Source organism: Sminthopsis crassicaudata, chromosome 2 (genome assembly GCF_048593235.1).
Source record: "Sminthopsis crassicaudata isolate SCR6 chromosome 2, ASM4859323v1, whole genome shotgun sequence".
NCBI lineage: Eukaryota > Metazoa > Chordata > Mammalia > Dasyuromorphia > Dasyuridae > Sminthopsis > Sminthopsis crassicaudata.
The window spans coordinates 356,006,243-356,021,231 of NC_133618.1; the positions used below are offsets into that span (position 1 = coordinate 356,006,243).

Sequence of the window (14,989 nt, forward strand, 5' to 3'; positions counted from 1 at the left end):
ATCATTTCTCAAGGAATTCATCACCTTCTTACCTAAGAACCTCAACTCATATTTCACAGGAAAAAAAATATGAAATGAACTCTCCTCATCTCAAATCATCCAGATCTCCCATACACATTATATTTTCTTTTATTCCTCCATCCAAAGAAGTTAGCTCTTCTCCTTGCCAAGATCAAGTATTCTACATGCGCCCTTGAACCCACTCCTCCCTTCTTTTTCTATACATTGTCACTACTATCTTTCTGTCTCTTTCTTTCTGTCTCTTTCTCTCTCTCTCTCTCTCTCTCTCTCTCTCTCTCTCTCTCTCTCTCTCTCTCTCTCTCTCTCTCTTTCTGTGTGTGTGTTTCTATATATGTGTGTATCTATGGACATACAAAGACATATATGTATATATATATATATATATATATATATATATATATATATATATATATATCCCTCTCCTTTCCCTGCTGGTCACAAGCACAACCAATGTTCTCACATGCCCTCCCACTTCCCCCTAAAAAACAACCTTATTAATACTATCCCAGTTAGTTATAATTCTATATCTCTTATCCCTTTCATGGCTAAATTTCTTGAGAAAGCAATCTATACTTGGTGCCTCAGCTTTCTCTTCTTTCAGTCTTTTCTAAATTCTCTCTAATCTGCCCTCCAATATCAATACTCTAATTTTCCAAAGTTATCAATGAACTCTTCATTCCACATACTTTACAATCCAGGTACAATGGCCTTATACAATGAGGAACTTGGCATTCCTTAGGAATGACACTATCTTCCATTTCATTGACCTTTTATTAGGTTACCACATGCCTTAAACACTCTCCCTCATCACGTATTCCTCTTAGTTTCCCTGACTTCTTTCAAGACTTAACCTCTACCTGATAATACCTTTTCCTATGAGATTGCTTTCTATCAGTTCTTTATATATCCTTTTGCTATTATTGTTCAAGTAGTTTCAGTCATGTCTGACTTTTCATAACCCCATGTTGGGGTTTTTCTTGGCAAAGATATTGAAGTGGTCTATCATTTCCTTCTCCAACTTAGTTTTATAGATGAAGAACCTATCATTCAGCAGACTATTTCAGACATAGTTAATAAAAAATTATTTTTTTATTTGTTTGTCTGATTTCTAGATCTTCTGAAAATGAAAAAAAATCATTAGATAACTGCTCAACTTAGTAATATATTCACCTGTTTTCAATTTGAAAAGCTTAGAATAATCTATGTCAATACACTCTTTTGTTCCACTGTCCTGTATCATAGAGCTTTTTTTTCTTTCAAAAACTTAAGCATCTAGAACTAAGTACAAGACACTGTAGTGGGCCCTAAAGATTTAAAAACAAGTTGAAAACCAGTTACTGCTCTCAAGGAGCTTACAAATTATTAAGATGATGCAATACTTATTATGATAAGTTAGTACTTAGTATCATGAGGAGAAAGAGAGAATGCATTAGCAACTAAAGAGACCAGAAAAAGTTTTCTTTAGAAGGTAGCACCAGAATAGAGAAGTAAAGAAACAGTTAATAGTACTCTCTGGATCTGTCAAAAAGGATAAAAATTGAGAAAAGAACCATGTCAGATTAAGCATTTAAGAGATTGTTAACTCTTTGTAAGATTTCCCCATTAGACTTGGAAGCTCCTTAAGGACAAGGCTAATATTTTTTCTCTTTTTGTATCACTAGTGTCTGGGACCTTGTAGGTAACTAATAAATGTTTTGTGAATAAATGAATGAATTCTGAAGCTATGGATTGTGTTCAGTCCCACATTTATCAGATAAATGATGCTTTTGAAGGAATATGTGCTGATAAACAACCCCCTTTCTTTGGGCTTCATATTCGGGAAACATAATTGCTACTTGTCTCCAGAATGCAATAGATTACTTTCTTCTCAAAGAATTTCACAACTTCTCATTTTACTTCTTATACCTTCCTTTTGATCTTTCCAAATTAAAAAAAAATTACTATACTGAGCAGTAAAAGAGTTTTTCCTCCCAAAGTAGAGTGAATTAATCAGAATCAGAAGATGAGACTCTGACCTTGAGCTTTCTACAACAATTGAATTTATATTTTAAAGCTGATAAAGTACTTTCCTTACAATGACCATAAAAGATAAATAATTCAATATAATGATTTCTATTTTAGACAATGAAATTAAACTCAGAAAGGCAACATGGCACAGTAGAAGAAAATGAGATGATTAACTTGGAGGAATGGTACCTACATTTGAATACTATTCCTCCCACTTAATACCTATGTGATTCAGGGCAAGTCACAACTTTCTGAGTCTCAGTTTCTTGTTCTTTAAAATGAAAAGGTTGGAGCAGATAGCTCTAAGTTCCCTATAACTTGTCTACAATAACATAGCTGAGAACAAGGGATTGAAGCTTTTGTCTCCTACCTCTAAGATGTGACAGGAGATTTCCAGAGAAAAGAAGAATTTAAAATAAAGTTATGTCCCTAATATGGAACATCTTTATTTTACCTTGGTAAAGGATATGACCTTAGAATCATTTCTTAGTGAGGAAAATGTTGAATTGCCCTCCCCTTTGTCTCTTATCTGAATGAATGACTCAACAGAGTGTTTATGTATAGGCCAACTTTTTTATACATGAGTTTTAAAACACATGAATGAAATTTGTAGAATTTAGTGGAATAATAAGAAAGAACAAGAGACAACAGAGACTTAGATATGAGATTTTGCAACTTATATCATTGCTTGCAGAAGTCAAAATGAAATTATGAGTCAAAAGTAAAGATTAATTAAAATATAGAAAGTCAAAAACAACATAGTTCTAATTTCTACAGAGTGGGGATGTGGAAGATGGGGTAAGAACAGATACTAGATGCTTTCAATGATTTCTTTTTTTCTTTTTGGTTCATGAGATTGAAGTAAAAAATTCAAATGCATTTTACACTTGCAAACACACTTATTAGTTATTCAATTTTTTAAAAATCATTTAATCAAACAGTTTGATGTAGCAGTCAAAAAAGAAAAAGAGAATTGTTTTAGGATCATGGAGGAGAATAGTATGAATATACTCTGTTGAGGTCAAGATGTGTGCAGAGTATTATGTTGAAATCTAAATATTATATGTTGAAGGACATTGATAACCTGAGGGTTGTCATGAAAAAGTGGCCGTGATTACAAAGAGACTTTTATTTCTTGCCATGATGATGATTGGAAGAATTATGAGTTGAAGAAACAGAATTTATACTGAAGAAAACAATTATGACAATAAGGTATTTGAAGAATTGTAATATAGAAGAAGAATTATTCTTGTTGTGTTTGATCTCAGAAGGAAGAATTAGGAGGAACTGGCAGAATTTACAAAGAGACAAATAGGCTCAAAGAAATGAAAACCTTCTTGATAATTAGAACTGAAGAAAAGGTGACCACAGGGAAAGATTAGGACCACTTGCTAGATATGCTGTAGAAAGGCATCATATTTGAACATGAACCAGAGTAGATGTGCATTGAAGGTTTTTCAACTCTGAAATTCTATTATTTTTGGTTTTAAAATATATAAAAACAACTAAAATATATTCTTAGTATTTAGGGCTTGGTCAAAGATTCTTAATATCTGTTCACTAATGTTATACTGAATAATGAAAATGTGGTTGATAGGTAGAAATGTCAAAAATTTGGGGGGAAATTATAAGCATATAACTATGTGTTATAGTTAAGCACTAAGTGCATAGTTAAGCACTATGTTAGGTACTTCAGAAAATAATATTTGCATTAATTATTATATTAATCAATTGTATTTATATCAACAACTGTATTAATCAAATATGTTAACATTTGATTCAGTAACCCTGAATACTACTAATGGGTGCTACTATTTCCCCCACTTAACAGATAAGAAAACTGAGAAAGACAGAAGTTGAGGTTTTTTAAGTTAAGTTAAATTCCAAGGCCACACATATTAAATATCTGAAGTCAGATTTGAACTCTAATATTCCTGACTCCAGGTTCTGGGCTCTAGATATTGGACCACTATGTTACCTCAGAATAAAGGAAATATAATGAAACTTGGAAATAATATAATGGAACTTCAACTTTTAATAGATGAGAAAACTTAGTCCTAGAAAAGGGAAATAAAAGTCACCCAATGAATTAGTTACACAGCTTTTATATGAATTTAGGTTTCTGTGTTTTTCTATTGTTGTTTTTTTTAAATGATTTTTTATTGATGTCCTTTTTAAAAAAAAAAAAACTTCACCAAAAATTTCCCCAGTCATCTTCCTCCTTCTCTCCTTCTTCCTCTCAAAAAAATCATTCTATTTATCAATAATATTTTGTCATAATCATAAATAGGCTCATTTTAAGGCAATTCCATTCCCACTAGATCTCTTATCCTTCCTATTTGTCATCCATTCCACAGTTTCAGAGTTTTGCTTAGCTTAATTTATTGATTCCTTTTTCTTTATTTCTTCATCTTATTATCTATTTCTTTCTCTTTTTATTTCTTAGTTAAGTAATCAAAGCAAGTCTCTCCTTCCTCTCTTTCAACTTGATTTACTTGTTAGTTTTTAGCCCTTTTTCTAAAAGCATTTTTCTCATTCTCTTCATTATTTTCCTTCTATTTCTATCTGTTCTTTAATTCATGACCCTTATATTTCTTTAGTCCTTTTTATAGTTTCAGTATTCTTCATAGATTTATAGATACTTAATAACTTATTTTGAGTTCTTTCTTTTATACATGTTCTATGCTAATGCCTTGTAGACTTTGTTTCCGAGTCTTTTTTTTTTCTATTGAACTTCACTGACAGAAATATCAATTCCTATAGGAAATAGAAAGAATAGAACCCAGTCTGTTACTACTTCTATGTCATCCCCATGACAATTTTCCCTTCATTTTCCATGAAATCCTTTCTCTCAGTCCCAGCCTTCCCTGACTTCTGAGATTTTTTCAGGATCCCTGATTTTCTCCTTTCTTGAAGCAGGATATTTTCATGAAGGAGCAGAATGTTCTCAGAGGTCTATCTAAGCACCAAAACCCTGCAGATTGTACTAGATTACAATTTCCTATTATAAAATACCTTTCTCCTTCCATGAGAGCATTCTTCAAAGAGTTTCCCCTTTCATTACATAAACAGATTTTCCATTTATTTTTCTTATTTCAATTCTCCCCTTTTCCACCTCATCTTTTCTCCCATAGGCCTTCTTCTTCCTGAGATATATTGTTGGGTTTTTTTATTGTTAATATTTGACTTACATTAGGGTCATCAAATAATCTCAATTTATCTTTTTTCTATCCCACTTCCCCTTCTGTTCTGTTGTACAGTTTCACAAGTAAACATTCATCTGTAAATAGATTATTGTAAGTTTTAATCCATGGTGTTTCAGAATTATTTTCCCTTCTATTTTTCCCAATTTCATTGCAGTTTCCTTGTGTACTTTTCTTTTTTTTAATCTTCAATAGTGTCTTATTTTCCAAATACATATAAGTAGAGTTTTCAACATTTTTGTAAGACTTTGTGTTACAAATTTTTCTTCCTCCCTCCTTTATCTCCCCTTTCTCTAAGACAGAAAATAATCTGATATAGGTTAAGTATGTGCAGTTCTTTTAAATATATTTCCATATTTATCATGTTGTGCAAGAAAAATCAGACCAAATGGGGGAAAACCATAAGAAAGAAAACAAACAAACAAAAAGTGAAAAAAACTATGCTTCAATCCATATTCCCGTCCCTATAGTTCTCTTTGGATGCAGATCACATTTTCAATCCCAAATACATTGGAATTCCCTTGAATCATCATATTGCTGAGAAGAGCCAAGTCCATCATAGTTGATCAGCAATAATCCTATTGTTATTGTGTATAATATTCTCTTGGTTCTATTCACTTCTCCTTGTGTCCTTTTCAAAAGAAATTGATAGTTTTTGGTGGTGTTAACTGCAATGATGTCTTTCTAAGTTTTTTTTTCCTCCTTTGAAGGGGAGAGAACTAATTTATTTTATTTCTGCCCCTTTCCCAGTTCCTGTATGTATTTACCTTTCCTGAATTTCTTTTGTTCATATATTTCCAAAACAAATAATCTGTTCAGGTCTAGCTTTCTTTTTAGGAATTCTTCAAATGTCTTTTTTAAATTGAATGTTCATTTATTTTTTCATTGATGACTAGACTCAGATTTGCAGGGTAGATCATCTTTTAAAGTATCTTAAATTTCTTTGATCTGGAGAAGACATTCCATTTCTTACTATGTTTTTTGCTTGATGAAAAAAAAAAGTGTGTTGTTCATGGGTATAATGCTTTTTTGTAATTGAATTGTTTTCTTCTGCACACTTGCAAAATTTCTTATTTGCTACTGAGATTATTAAATTTAACTATTATGTGTAATACAATTTGCAGTATAATTCTTGTTTTACTTTGGTTTTATTTTTTTTCTGGAGACGATCTCTCGATTCTTTCTATTGGCACTTCATTTAAAAATTATGGACATTTTCCTGCATTATTTTTTGCTATGTTATATTCAGGGCCCTTTTATATCACACCTGGTAGACCCCTTCCTCCCTCCTTCCCTCCCTTCCTTCCTCCCTCTTTCTCCCTCTCTCTTTCTGATACACATACACACACACACACACACACACACACACACACACACACACACACATACATACACATGTCTCTTTTCCTACTTTCCTCTCTTACTCTTGCTAAGTTCAGAAAAATGCCACACTAACATCATAGGAAAAGCAAACTTCTGCCTTTTGTCTTTTCACAGAAAAGTAAAGTAGCACTCTATAATTTCTACTAGAAATCTATGAATGTGTTTGTTGAATCCTACCACCAAGGTGGTGGTTGAGTGGGAGAGAAACATTGTGCAGGCACTTTAAGGAATTAGTGTTCTCTATGTCCAGGTGGTTACCTCCTTGAGGTTTTTGGCTTCTTGGAACATTGAGAGAGCTGAAATTTATTTATATCTTGTGCATAATTCTTGTTTTAGAGAAGCTTAGCACTTAATTTTTAGCACAGTGCTTGGAATGTAGTAGCCACTTAATAAATGTTTATTGATTGATCAAAGTTTAAGATGCTGTGGCAGAAAAAGTTTCTAGTCCTTGGTGATGTTTAAGTCTTGCAACTGTCTTTTATCAACTTGTAAAGATTAGAGAGACAAGAGGCTAGCCATTCAGAAAGAAGAAATCAGTGAGGTTTTTTTCTTAATCTTTTGAACGAGGCTTTCCCCCTGGCCTCCTTAAGGGGCCAAGGAAATTAAGTTTTAGATCATATAAAGTAGTATCTGACTTGAATTCAAATACAGCATGGAATTGCCTCCATATGTACAAGCAATTCAGTTTTCAGAAACATTTTCAGCTCTTCAGAAAAAGAGGTACTTAATATAAAGATGGGAGTATGCTTTGGAGAACATACATAACACACATTTTGAGGGGAGATGGGTGCAGAGAAACAGCTATATTTTTTTTGAGAACTCATATATTCAGCAAAGGAAATGAGGAAGAGGAAAATGATGTAAGGCCTATTTTGTATATTCATTCTGTCCCACCTCTGAATGATATTCTCAACTAAACCTAAATTTTAGGGGTTGTGAAAGGGATAATGGGAAAATTTGCCAAAGGAGAAATATTCTATCACATCACTTACACATTGAATAGAAAACAATTCAGTATGAATCCCAAAATGAAATATATGATTCAACCTAATTACAAACCATAAAAGCTCAATGATACCATAAAACTTTTTTTTTTAATTGCAATCATTTTGAAAGTATTTGCTGCTCCTCAGGAACTTAAAGTCACTGAAAAAGTAATTAATTGACAATCTCATTTTAATACAGGTTGGAAAACAGCAACTTTAAAAACATGCACCGCAGGCACACGACCCTTCGGGAGAAGGGAAGAAGGCAGGCTATCCGAGGCCCAGCCTACATGTTTAATGAGAAGGGTACAAGTCTGACCATAGAGGAAGAACGCTTCTTGGACTCTGCTGAGTATGGTAATATTCCAGTTGTCAGGAAGATGCTTGAGGAGTCCAAAACACTAAATTTCAACTGTGTTGATTATATGGGGCAAAATGCCCTGCAACTAGCAGTGGGGAATGAGCACCTAGAAGTCACAGAACTGCTGCTAAAAAAGGAAAACCTGGCCAGAGTTGGTGATGCACTCTTGTTGGCCATCAGCAAAGGCTATGTGAGGATTGTTGAGGCAATACTGAACCATCCAGCTTTTGCTCAAGAGCAACGACTGACCCTCAGTCCCCTGGAACAGGAGTTACGGGATGATGATTTTTATGCCTATGATGAAGATGGAACCCGCTTCTCTCATGATATCACCCCCATCATTCTGGCTGCCCACTGCCAAGAATATGAAATTGTACACATCCTCCTCCTTAAAGGGGCCCGTATAGAAAGACCCCATGACTATTTCTGCAAGTGCAATGAATGTGCTGAAAAGCATCGAAAAGACTCCTTTAGCCATTCAAGGTCAAGAATGAATGCATACAAAGGATTAGCCAGTGCTGCCTACTTATCTCTCTCTAGTGAAGATCCTGTCCTCACTGCCTTAGAGCTAAGCAATGAGTTAGCCAGATTGGCCAACATTGAGACTGAATTTAAGGTAATCCTAAAAACTTTCACTTCTATCCACTTATCTGAAGGTTCTTTTCCAAGTGTATTCAATATTCAAAAAAGCGACCTGTAGGGTAGACATTCAGTTGAACATGGCACTGTGGTTGAACAGCTAGAGAAGATCAAATTATTTCTTTTTACTTGCCTAAAAAGTATATTAAATAGTCCAATAAATATTGGAAACAGACTCAATCAAACCTGATAAATTCAATAATATTTCTCTATTATGTGACAGAGAGACAATGTGACAGAGTTGCTTCTCATGCACATAACCTTGTTTGAAATTCCTAAAATAATATATATGGAGAAAAAATAAACAAGCTTGGTTATGACATGTTGAGTTTGAGATACGAGAGGGACATCCTAATGAAGGTAGGGATGCTGGCAAATGGTTTAACAACCAGCTCTGCAGAAAAAGAAAAAAATGTACAATACCGTTAAGTTTAATGTGCATTATTGACATTTTTCCTATCACTTTTTCCCTTAGGCAATTGGGGTTAAGTGACTTGCCCAGGATCACATAGCTGGAAAATATTAAGTGTCTGAGGCCAGATTTGAAGTCAGGTCTTCCTGATTTTAGGGCTGGTGCTCTATCAACTGCACCACCTAGCTATCCCTCCCCATCACTTTTTAAAGCCCAGGCAATGAATAAAATCATGTGTATTTTCTGCATTTGCCAGTTTGGGAGGTATAGATGCTCACACTGAAAATTTAACAATCAGCTTTCTCAACACAAGATGAACTGGTTCTAGTACAACTCCTGCAAAAGTAACTATAGGTGCAGCTCTGAAGCACAGAAAACAAATGAAGACTGGAAAAATGGATTTGGGACCCATACATACAGAGGTGATAGGTGACACAATCTGAGTGAATGACAGTATCAAGGGAGAGGCCACAGTAAAGAGTGTCTAGGAAAAGATTCTGGAGACCATCCGGTTTGACTTAGACAGAGAGAAAAGAAGAAACTGTCAATAGGAAAACTTGGAAAATATTATTATTATTAAATGGAGTCCTTAATTTTTATAGGAAAATAAAGTTGGTTGGGATGATTTATTTTATTGGAATAAAACATGTACATGTACATGTACATGTGCACACACACACATGTCACACATATCACACACCTGTAAGGTTAACTCCATTGCTGAGATGTTAAGATTCTGTGATCTGGTAACATTCTCAGTCCCATATTTCCCTGTGATCTTGTATAAATAATTTCTTCTATTCAATTCTAAGTTTCTCCATTTATAAAATATAAAATTTGGACTAGTTGATCTTCAAGACTACTCTTTCTTCTAAAATGTTGTGATTATATCATTTTAAGGTCTATTACAGTTTTAATACATTATGATTATTAGAACCAAAGAACTTTATTTCCACATTTGAACTCATGCTAGTTTTCACTGAAACATGTAAAAATTTCATCTCCTTGTTTCTTTTGCAGCTGTTAATGATTTTTCCAATATTTCTTGAATCTTCTTGGATTTTACTCTTCAGTATGTCAAAAATTACTTAAGAATTCAACAATCATCAAAGGGTTACTTTTGAATAGACAGTATGTTCACCTCTTTGTATAAGGAATTCCTCCTCCTCCCTCCCCATGTGGTTTTTGATCCTTATTAACTGTTGATTGAAAAAATAGTCCATTGAGTGGAAACTTAATAGGTGTGCTTCAGGGATATGGGATGTAGCTAGAGCATCCTACATTAAAATGTTATTGAATGGAAATATCCAGCAGAATTAATTTTGAAATATTTCTCCAAGTGAGACTTCCAAATTCAATCAATCTCAAAAGACTAATACTCTGCATGAATCATTCAGTCAAAATCCAGTAAACACTGTGTGTTTAGACCTATGCTATGGAATCAAGTCAAGTCAATATTAATTTATTAAGTACTTACTATGTAGTAGGCACTGATTAAATGCAAAATTAAATTTAAAAAAAGGAAGGGAAAAATTCCCTGAACTCATCTCCTAGTCTAATAAGCAAAATAATATGCAAATCACTGTGTACAAACTTGATATATATGAGATCAATTCTAAGTAATTTCAGAGGAAAAGAACTAAGATTACAGAGGATTTAGAAAGGCTTTTTACAAAAGGAGAGACAAAAGCTGAAGCCAAAAGACAGAAAGAATGAAAAGCGTTTCAAGCATGAGGACAGCAAGTGAAAGTCCTAGGATATAAGGAGATGGAGTGTTTTGTGTGAGGAATAATAGGGAAGACATTGTCAATGGATCACAGAGTTGTAGTGGTAGGAGTAAGAAATAAGGTGTAAGAATATTGGAAAGGTGGAAGTGAGGGAGAAACTTATGAAGGATTTTAAATTCCAATCCAAAGAGTTATATTTGGTTCTGGAGTTGTTAGTGAATCACTGGGATTTAAGGAGATCAATCTGATAGCTAAGTGGAAAGTGGACTGAAGTAGGGAGGCAAGGAAATAAATCAACAGACTATTACAATACTACAGGCATAAGTTAAGTAGTTTGCATCAGGTGGTAGCAATGTCAGAGGAGACAAAAAAGTATATACAAATGACGGTTCAACAATGGGAAATGGTAGGAGTTGAACAGTGATTGAATATGGGTTGAATGAGATGTTAAGGAGTCAAGGAATGTACCCAAGTCTATGTGACTAGTAAAATGGTGTTATTCTTTGTAATAACAGAGAAGTTTGGAATAGAGAAGGATTTGAGGAGAAAAATAATGAGTTCAGTTTTTGTACATAATTGAACTTAAAAAACCTGCTAGATACCCATTTATCTAATGCTCAATAAGCATTTGGAGATATGAGTCCGGAGGTCATCATCAATATAGTAAATTTGTAAGGAACACTATACTGAGTCAGTGGCTCAATTTCTATCTCTGCCATTAATTTGCAATGTCACCTTGAGTAAATATCTTTCCTTTTCAAACCTCAATTTCTAATGACTTGATCTCCAAGACCCTTTCCGGTTCTATATGCTATATGATAGAATTGAGATACTATTAGGTCCAATAAGAAATGCAAGGAGACTTTCACTAACCTGAAAGAGCTTATAATCTATCTAGAGAGAAAAAACTTAACTAGACAGCAAAATTCTTGAAAATGGGGAAGTTTCATTTCTTTCTTCCCCACATCCATGCTTATCAAAAAACTTTGAACACAGAAGTGGCTATGCAGCATTAATTAACAGATTAGTAAGAACAGTGTTTCAAAGGAGGACAAAGTTTGGTGAATGTAAACTGGAGATATTTCACCATGTCTGTGACTAAACCAAAATGTTGTGAAAAAGTAAGGAATTATTTCATTCATTTGATCTAAAATACCTGTTACTGAAGACACAATGAACAAATAAAACTTGGCTTGAATGATTGAATAGAATTCTATTCACTGATTATTTTTTGCTGTCCAAATTATTTTATCACTACTTCATCTTACTGAGTTCATTTATTGGGTAGACAATTATTAAATGCCTACTATATACCAGAATATGAGTCAGTTATTGAGGATACAAGACAAAACCTTGTTAGTTGAACTCTTTCATCCATAACTCCTGAGGGTTTCTCTTTTGTCAATATACATTGTTTTTCTATGGAGGAGTTTTTCTATGAAGAAGACTCAATGTCTGGAGAAGAGTGATGAAAAAAAGTTTCTTAGTAATTGGAATAGTGTCTGGGAATGAAGAAAAGGATAGCTAACATGTCTGGAGAGAGAAGGAAGTAGAAGTAGGGAAGCAAAGATCCTTCCTTGATTTCTTAAATCCTGACTACTAGGATTTTGGAGTGTTTGCTATTTTCAGAACAGCAAACTGAATATACAGTAGAAGGATATACTAGTTAATATTTTTTCTACTATATACCTTATGAATATGCTGTAAACCGAGACTCTGGAGACAATATTGGAGAAATAGAGAGTATGTTATACTTTGAGAATTCAGAGTGTGAAGATTGTTTTTTTGTTAATAATTTTTGACAGTATATATGCATGAGTAATTTTTTTAATAGCATTATCCCTTGTATTCATTTTTCCAAATTATCCCCTCCCTCCCTCTACTCCCTCCCCTAGATGACAGGCAATCCCATACATTTGACATGTGTTACAATATAACGTAGATATAATATATGTGTGTAAATACCATTTTCTTGTTGCACATTAAGTATTAGATTCCGAAGGTGTAAGTAACCTGGGTAGATAGACAGTAGTGCTAACAATTTACATTCACTTGCCAGTGTTCCTTCTCTGGGTGTAGTTGTTTCTGTCCATCATTGATCAACTGGAAGTGAGTTGGATTTTCTTTAAGTTGAAGAAATCCACTTCCATCAGAATACATCCTCATACAGTATTGTTGTTGAAGTGTACAGCGATCTTCTGGTTCTGTTCATTTCACTCAGCATCAGTTGATGGAAGTCTCTCCAAGCCTCTCTGTATTCCTCCTGTTGGTCATTTCTTACAGAGCAATAATATTCCATAACCTTCATATACCATAATTTACCAAACCATTCTCCAATTGATGGATATCCACTCATCTTCCAGTTTCTAGCTACAACAAAAAGAGATGCCACAAACATTTTGGCACATAGAGGGCCCTTTCTCCTCTTTAGTATTTCTTTGGGATATAATCCTAATAACAGCAATGCTGGGTCAAAGGATATGCATAGTTTGATAACTATTTGGGCATAGTTCCAAAGTGCTCTCCAGAATGGCTGGATTCTTTTACAACTCCACCAACAATTTATCAGTGTCCCAGTTTTCCCACATCCCCTCGAACATTCATCATTATTTGTTCCTGTCATCTTAGCCAATCTGACAGGTGTGTAGTGGTATCTCAGAGTTGTCTTAATTTGCATTTCTCTGATCAGTAGTGATTTGGAACACTCTTTCATATAAGTGGAAATAGTTTCAATTTCATCATCTGAGAATTGTCTGTTCATATCCCTTGACCGTTTATCAATTGGAGAATGGTTTGGTTTCCTATAAATCAGGGTCAGTTCTCTATATATTTTGGAAATGAGACCTTTGTCAGAACCTTTACTTTTAAAAATATTTTCCCAATTTGTTACTTCCCTTCTAATCTTGTTTGCATTAGTATTGTTTGTACAGAAACTTTTTAGTTTGATGTAATCAAAATCTTCTATTTTGTGATCAATAATGATCTCTAGTTCTCCTCTGCTCATAAATTCCTTCCTCCTCCACAAGTCTGAGAGGTAGACTATACTCTGTTCCTCTTATCTATTTATGATCTCATTCTTTATGCCTAAATCATGGACCCATTTTGATCTTATCTTGGTATATGGTGTTAAGTGTGGATCCATATCTAATTTCTGCCATGCTAATTTCCAGTTTTCCCAACAGTTTGTTCCGAATAATGAATTTTTGTCCCTAATGTTGGTATCTTTGGATTTGTCAAAGATTAGATTGCTATAGATGTACCCTTTTTTGTCCTTTGTATCTAATCTGTTCCACTGATCTACTGTTCTATTTCTTAGCCAGTACCAAATGGTTTTGGTGACTGCTGTTATATAATATAGCTTTAGATCAGGTACACTTAGACCACCTTCTTCTGACTTTTTTTTCATTAGTTCCCTTGCAATTCTCAACCTTTTATTCTTCCATATGAATTTTGTTGTTATTTTTTCTAGGTCATTAAAATACTTTCTTGGGAGTCTGATTGGTATAACACTAAATAAATAGATTAGTTTGGGGAGTATTGTCATCTTTATTATATTCACTCGGCCTATCCAAGAGCACTGAATGTCTTTCCAATTATATAAATCTGACTTTATTTTTTTGGAACGTGTTTTGTAAATTTTCTCATATAATTCCTGAGTATTCTTTGGTAGATGGATTCCCAAATACTTTATACTCTCAACATTTGTTTGGAATGGAATTTCTCTTTGTATCTCTTGCTGTTGGTGATAGATAAAAATGCTGAGGATTTATGTGGATTTATTTTGTATCCTGCCACTTTGCTAAAATTCTGAATTGTTTTTAATAGCTTTTTAGCAGAGTCTTTGGGGTTCTCTAAGTATACCATCATGTCATCTGCAAAGAGTGATAGTTTGATTTCCTCATTTCCTACTCTAATTCCTTGAATCTCTTTCTCGGCTCTTATTGCCAAGGCTAGCGTTTCTAGTACTATATTGAATAGTAATGGTGATAGTGGGCAACCTTGTTTCACTCCTGATCTTACTGGGAAAGGTTGCAGTTTATTTCTATTGCATATTATGCTTACTGAAGGTCTTAAATATATGCTCCTGATTATTCTAAGGAATAATCCATTTATTCCTATACTCTCAAGAGTTTTTAGTAGGAATGGATGTTGGATTTTGTCAAATGCTTTTTCTGCATCTATTGAGATGATCATATGGTTTTTATTAATTTGATTATTAATATGGTCAATTATACTAATAGTTTTCATAA

The 14,989-nt window shown here is 33.8% G+C and overlaps 1 protein-coding gene across 1 annotated transcript in view; it reads left to right on the forward strand.

Annotated features, from left to right (window-relative positions):
- TRPC7 (transient receptor potential cation channel subfamily C member 7) overlaps positions 1-14,989 on the forward strand; it is a 288,781-nt gene that overhangs the window by 20,027 nt on the left and 253,765 nt on the right. The window contains exon 2 of the mRNA XM_074284798.1: positions 7,800-8,577. Coding sequence (XP_074140899.1) covers positions 7,800-8,577 — 778 coding nt within the window. The remainder of the gene's footprint in view (positions 1-7,799; positions 8,578-14,989) is intronic.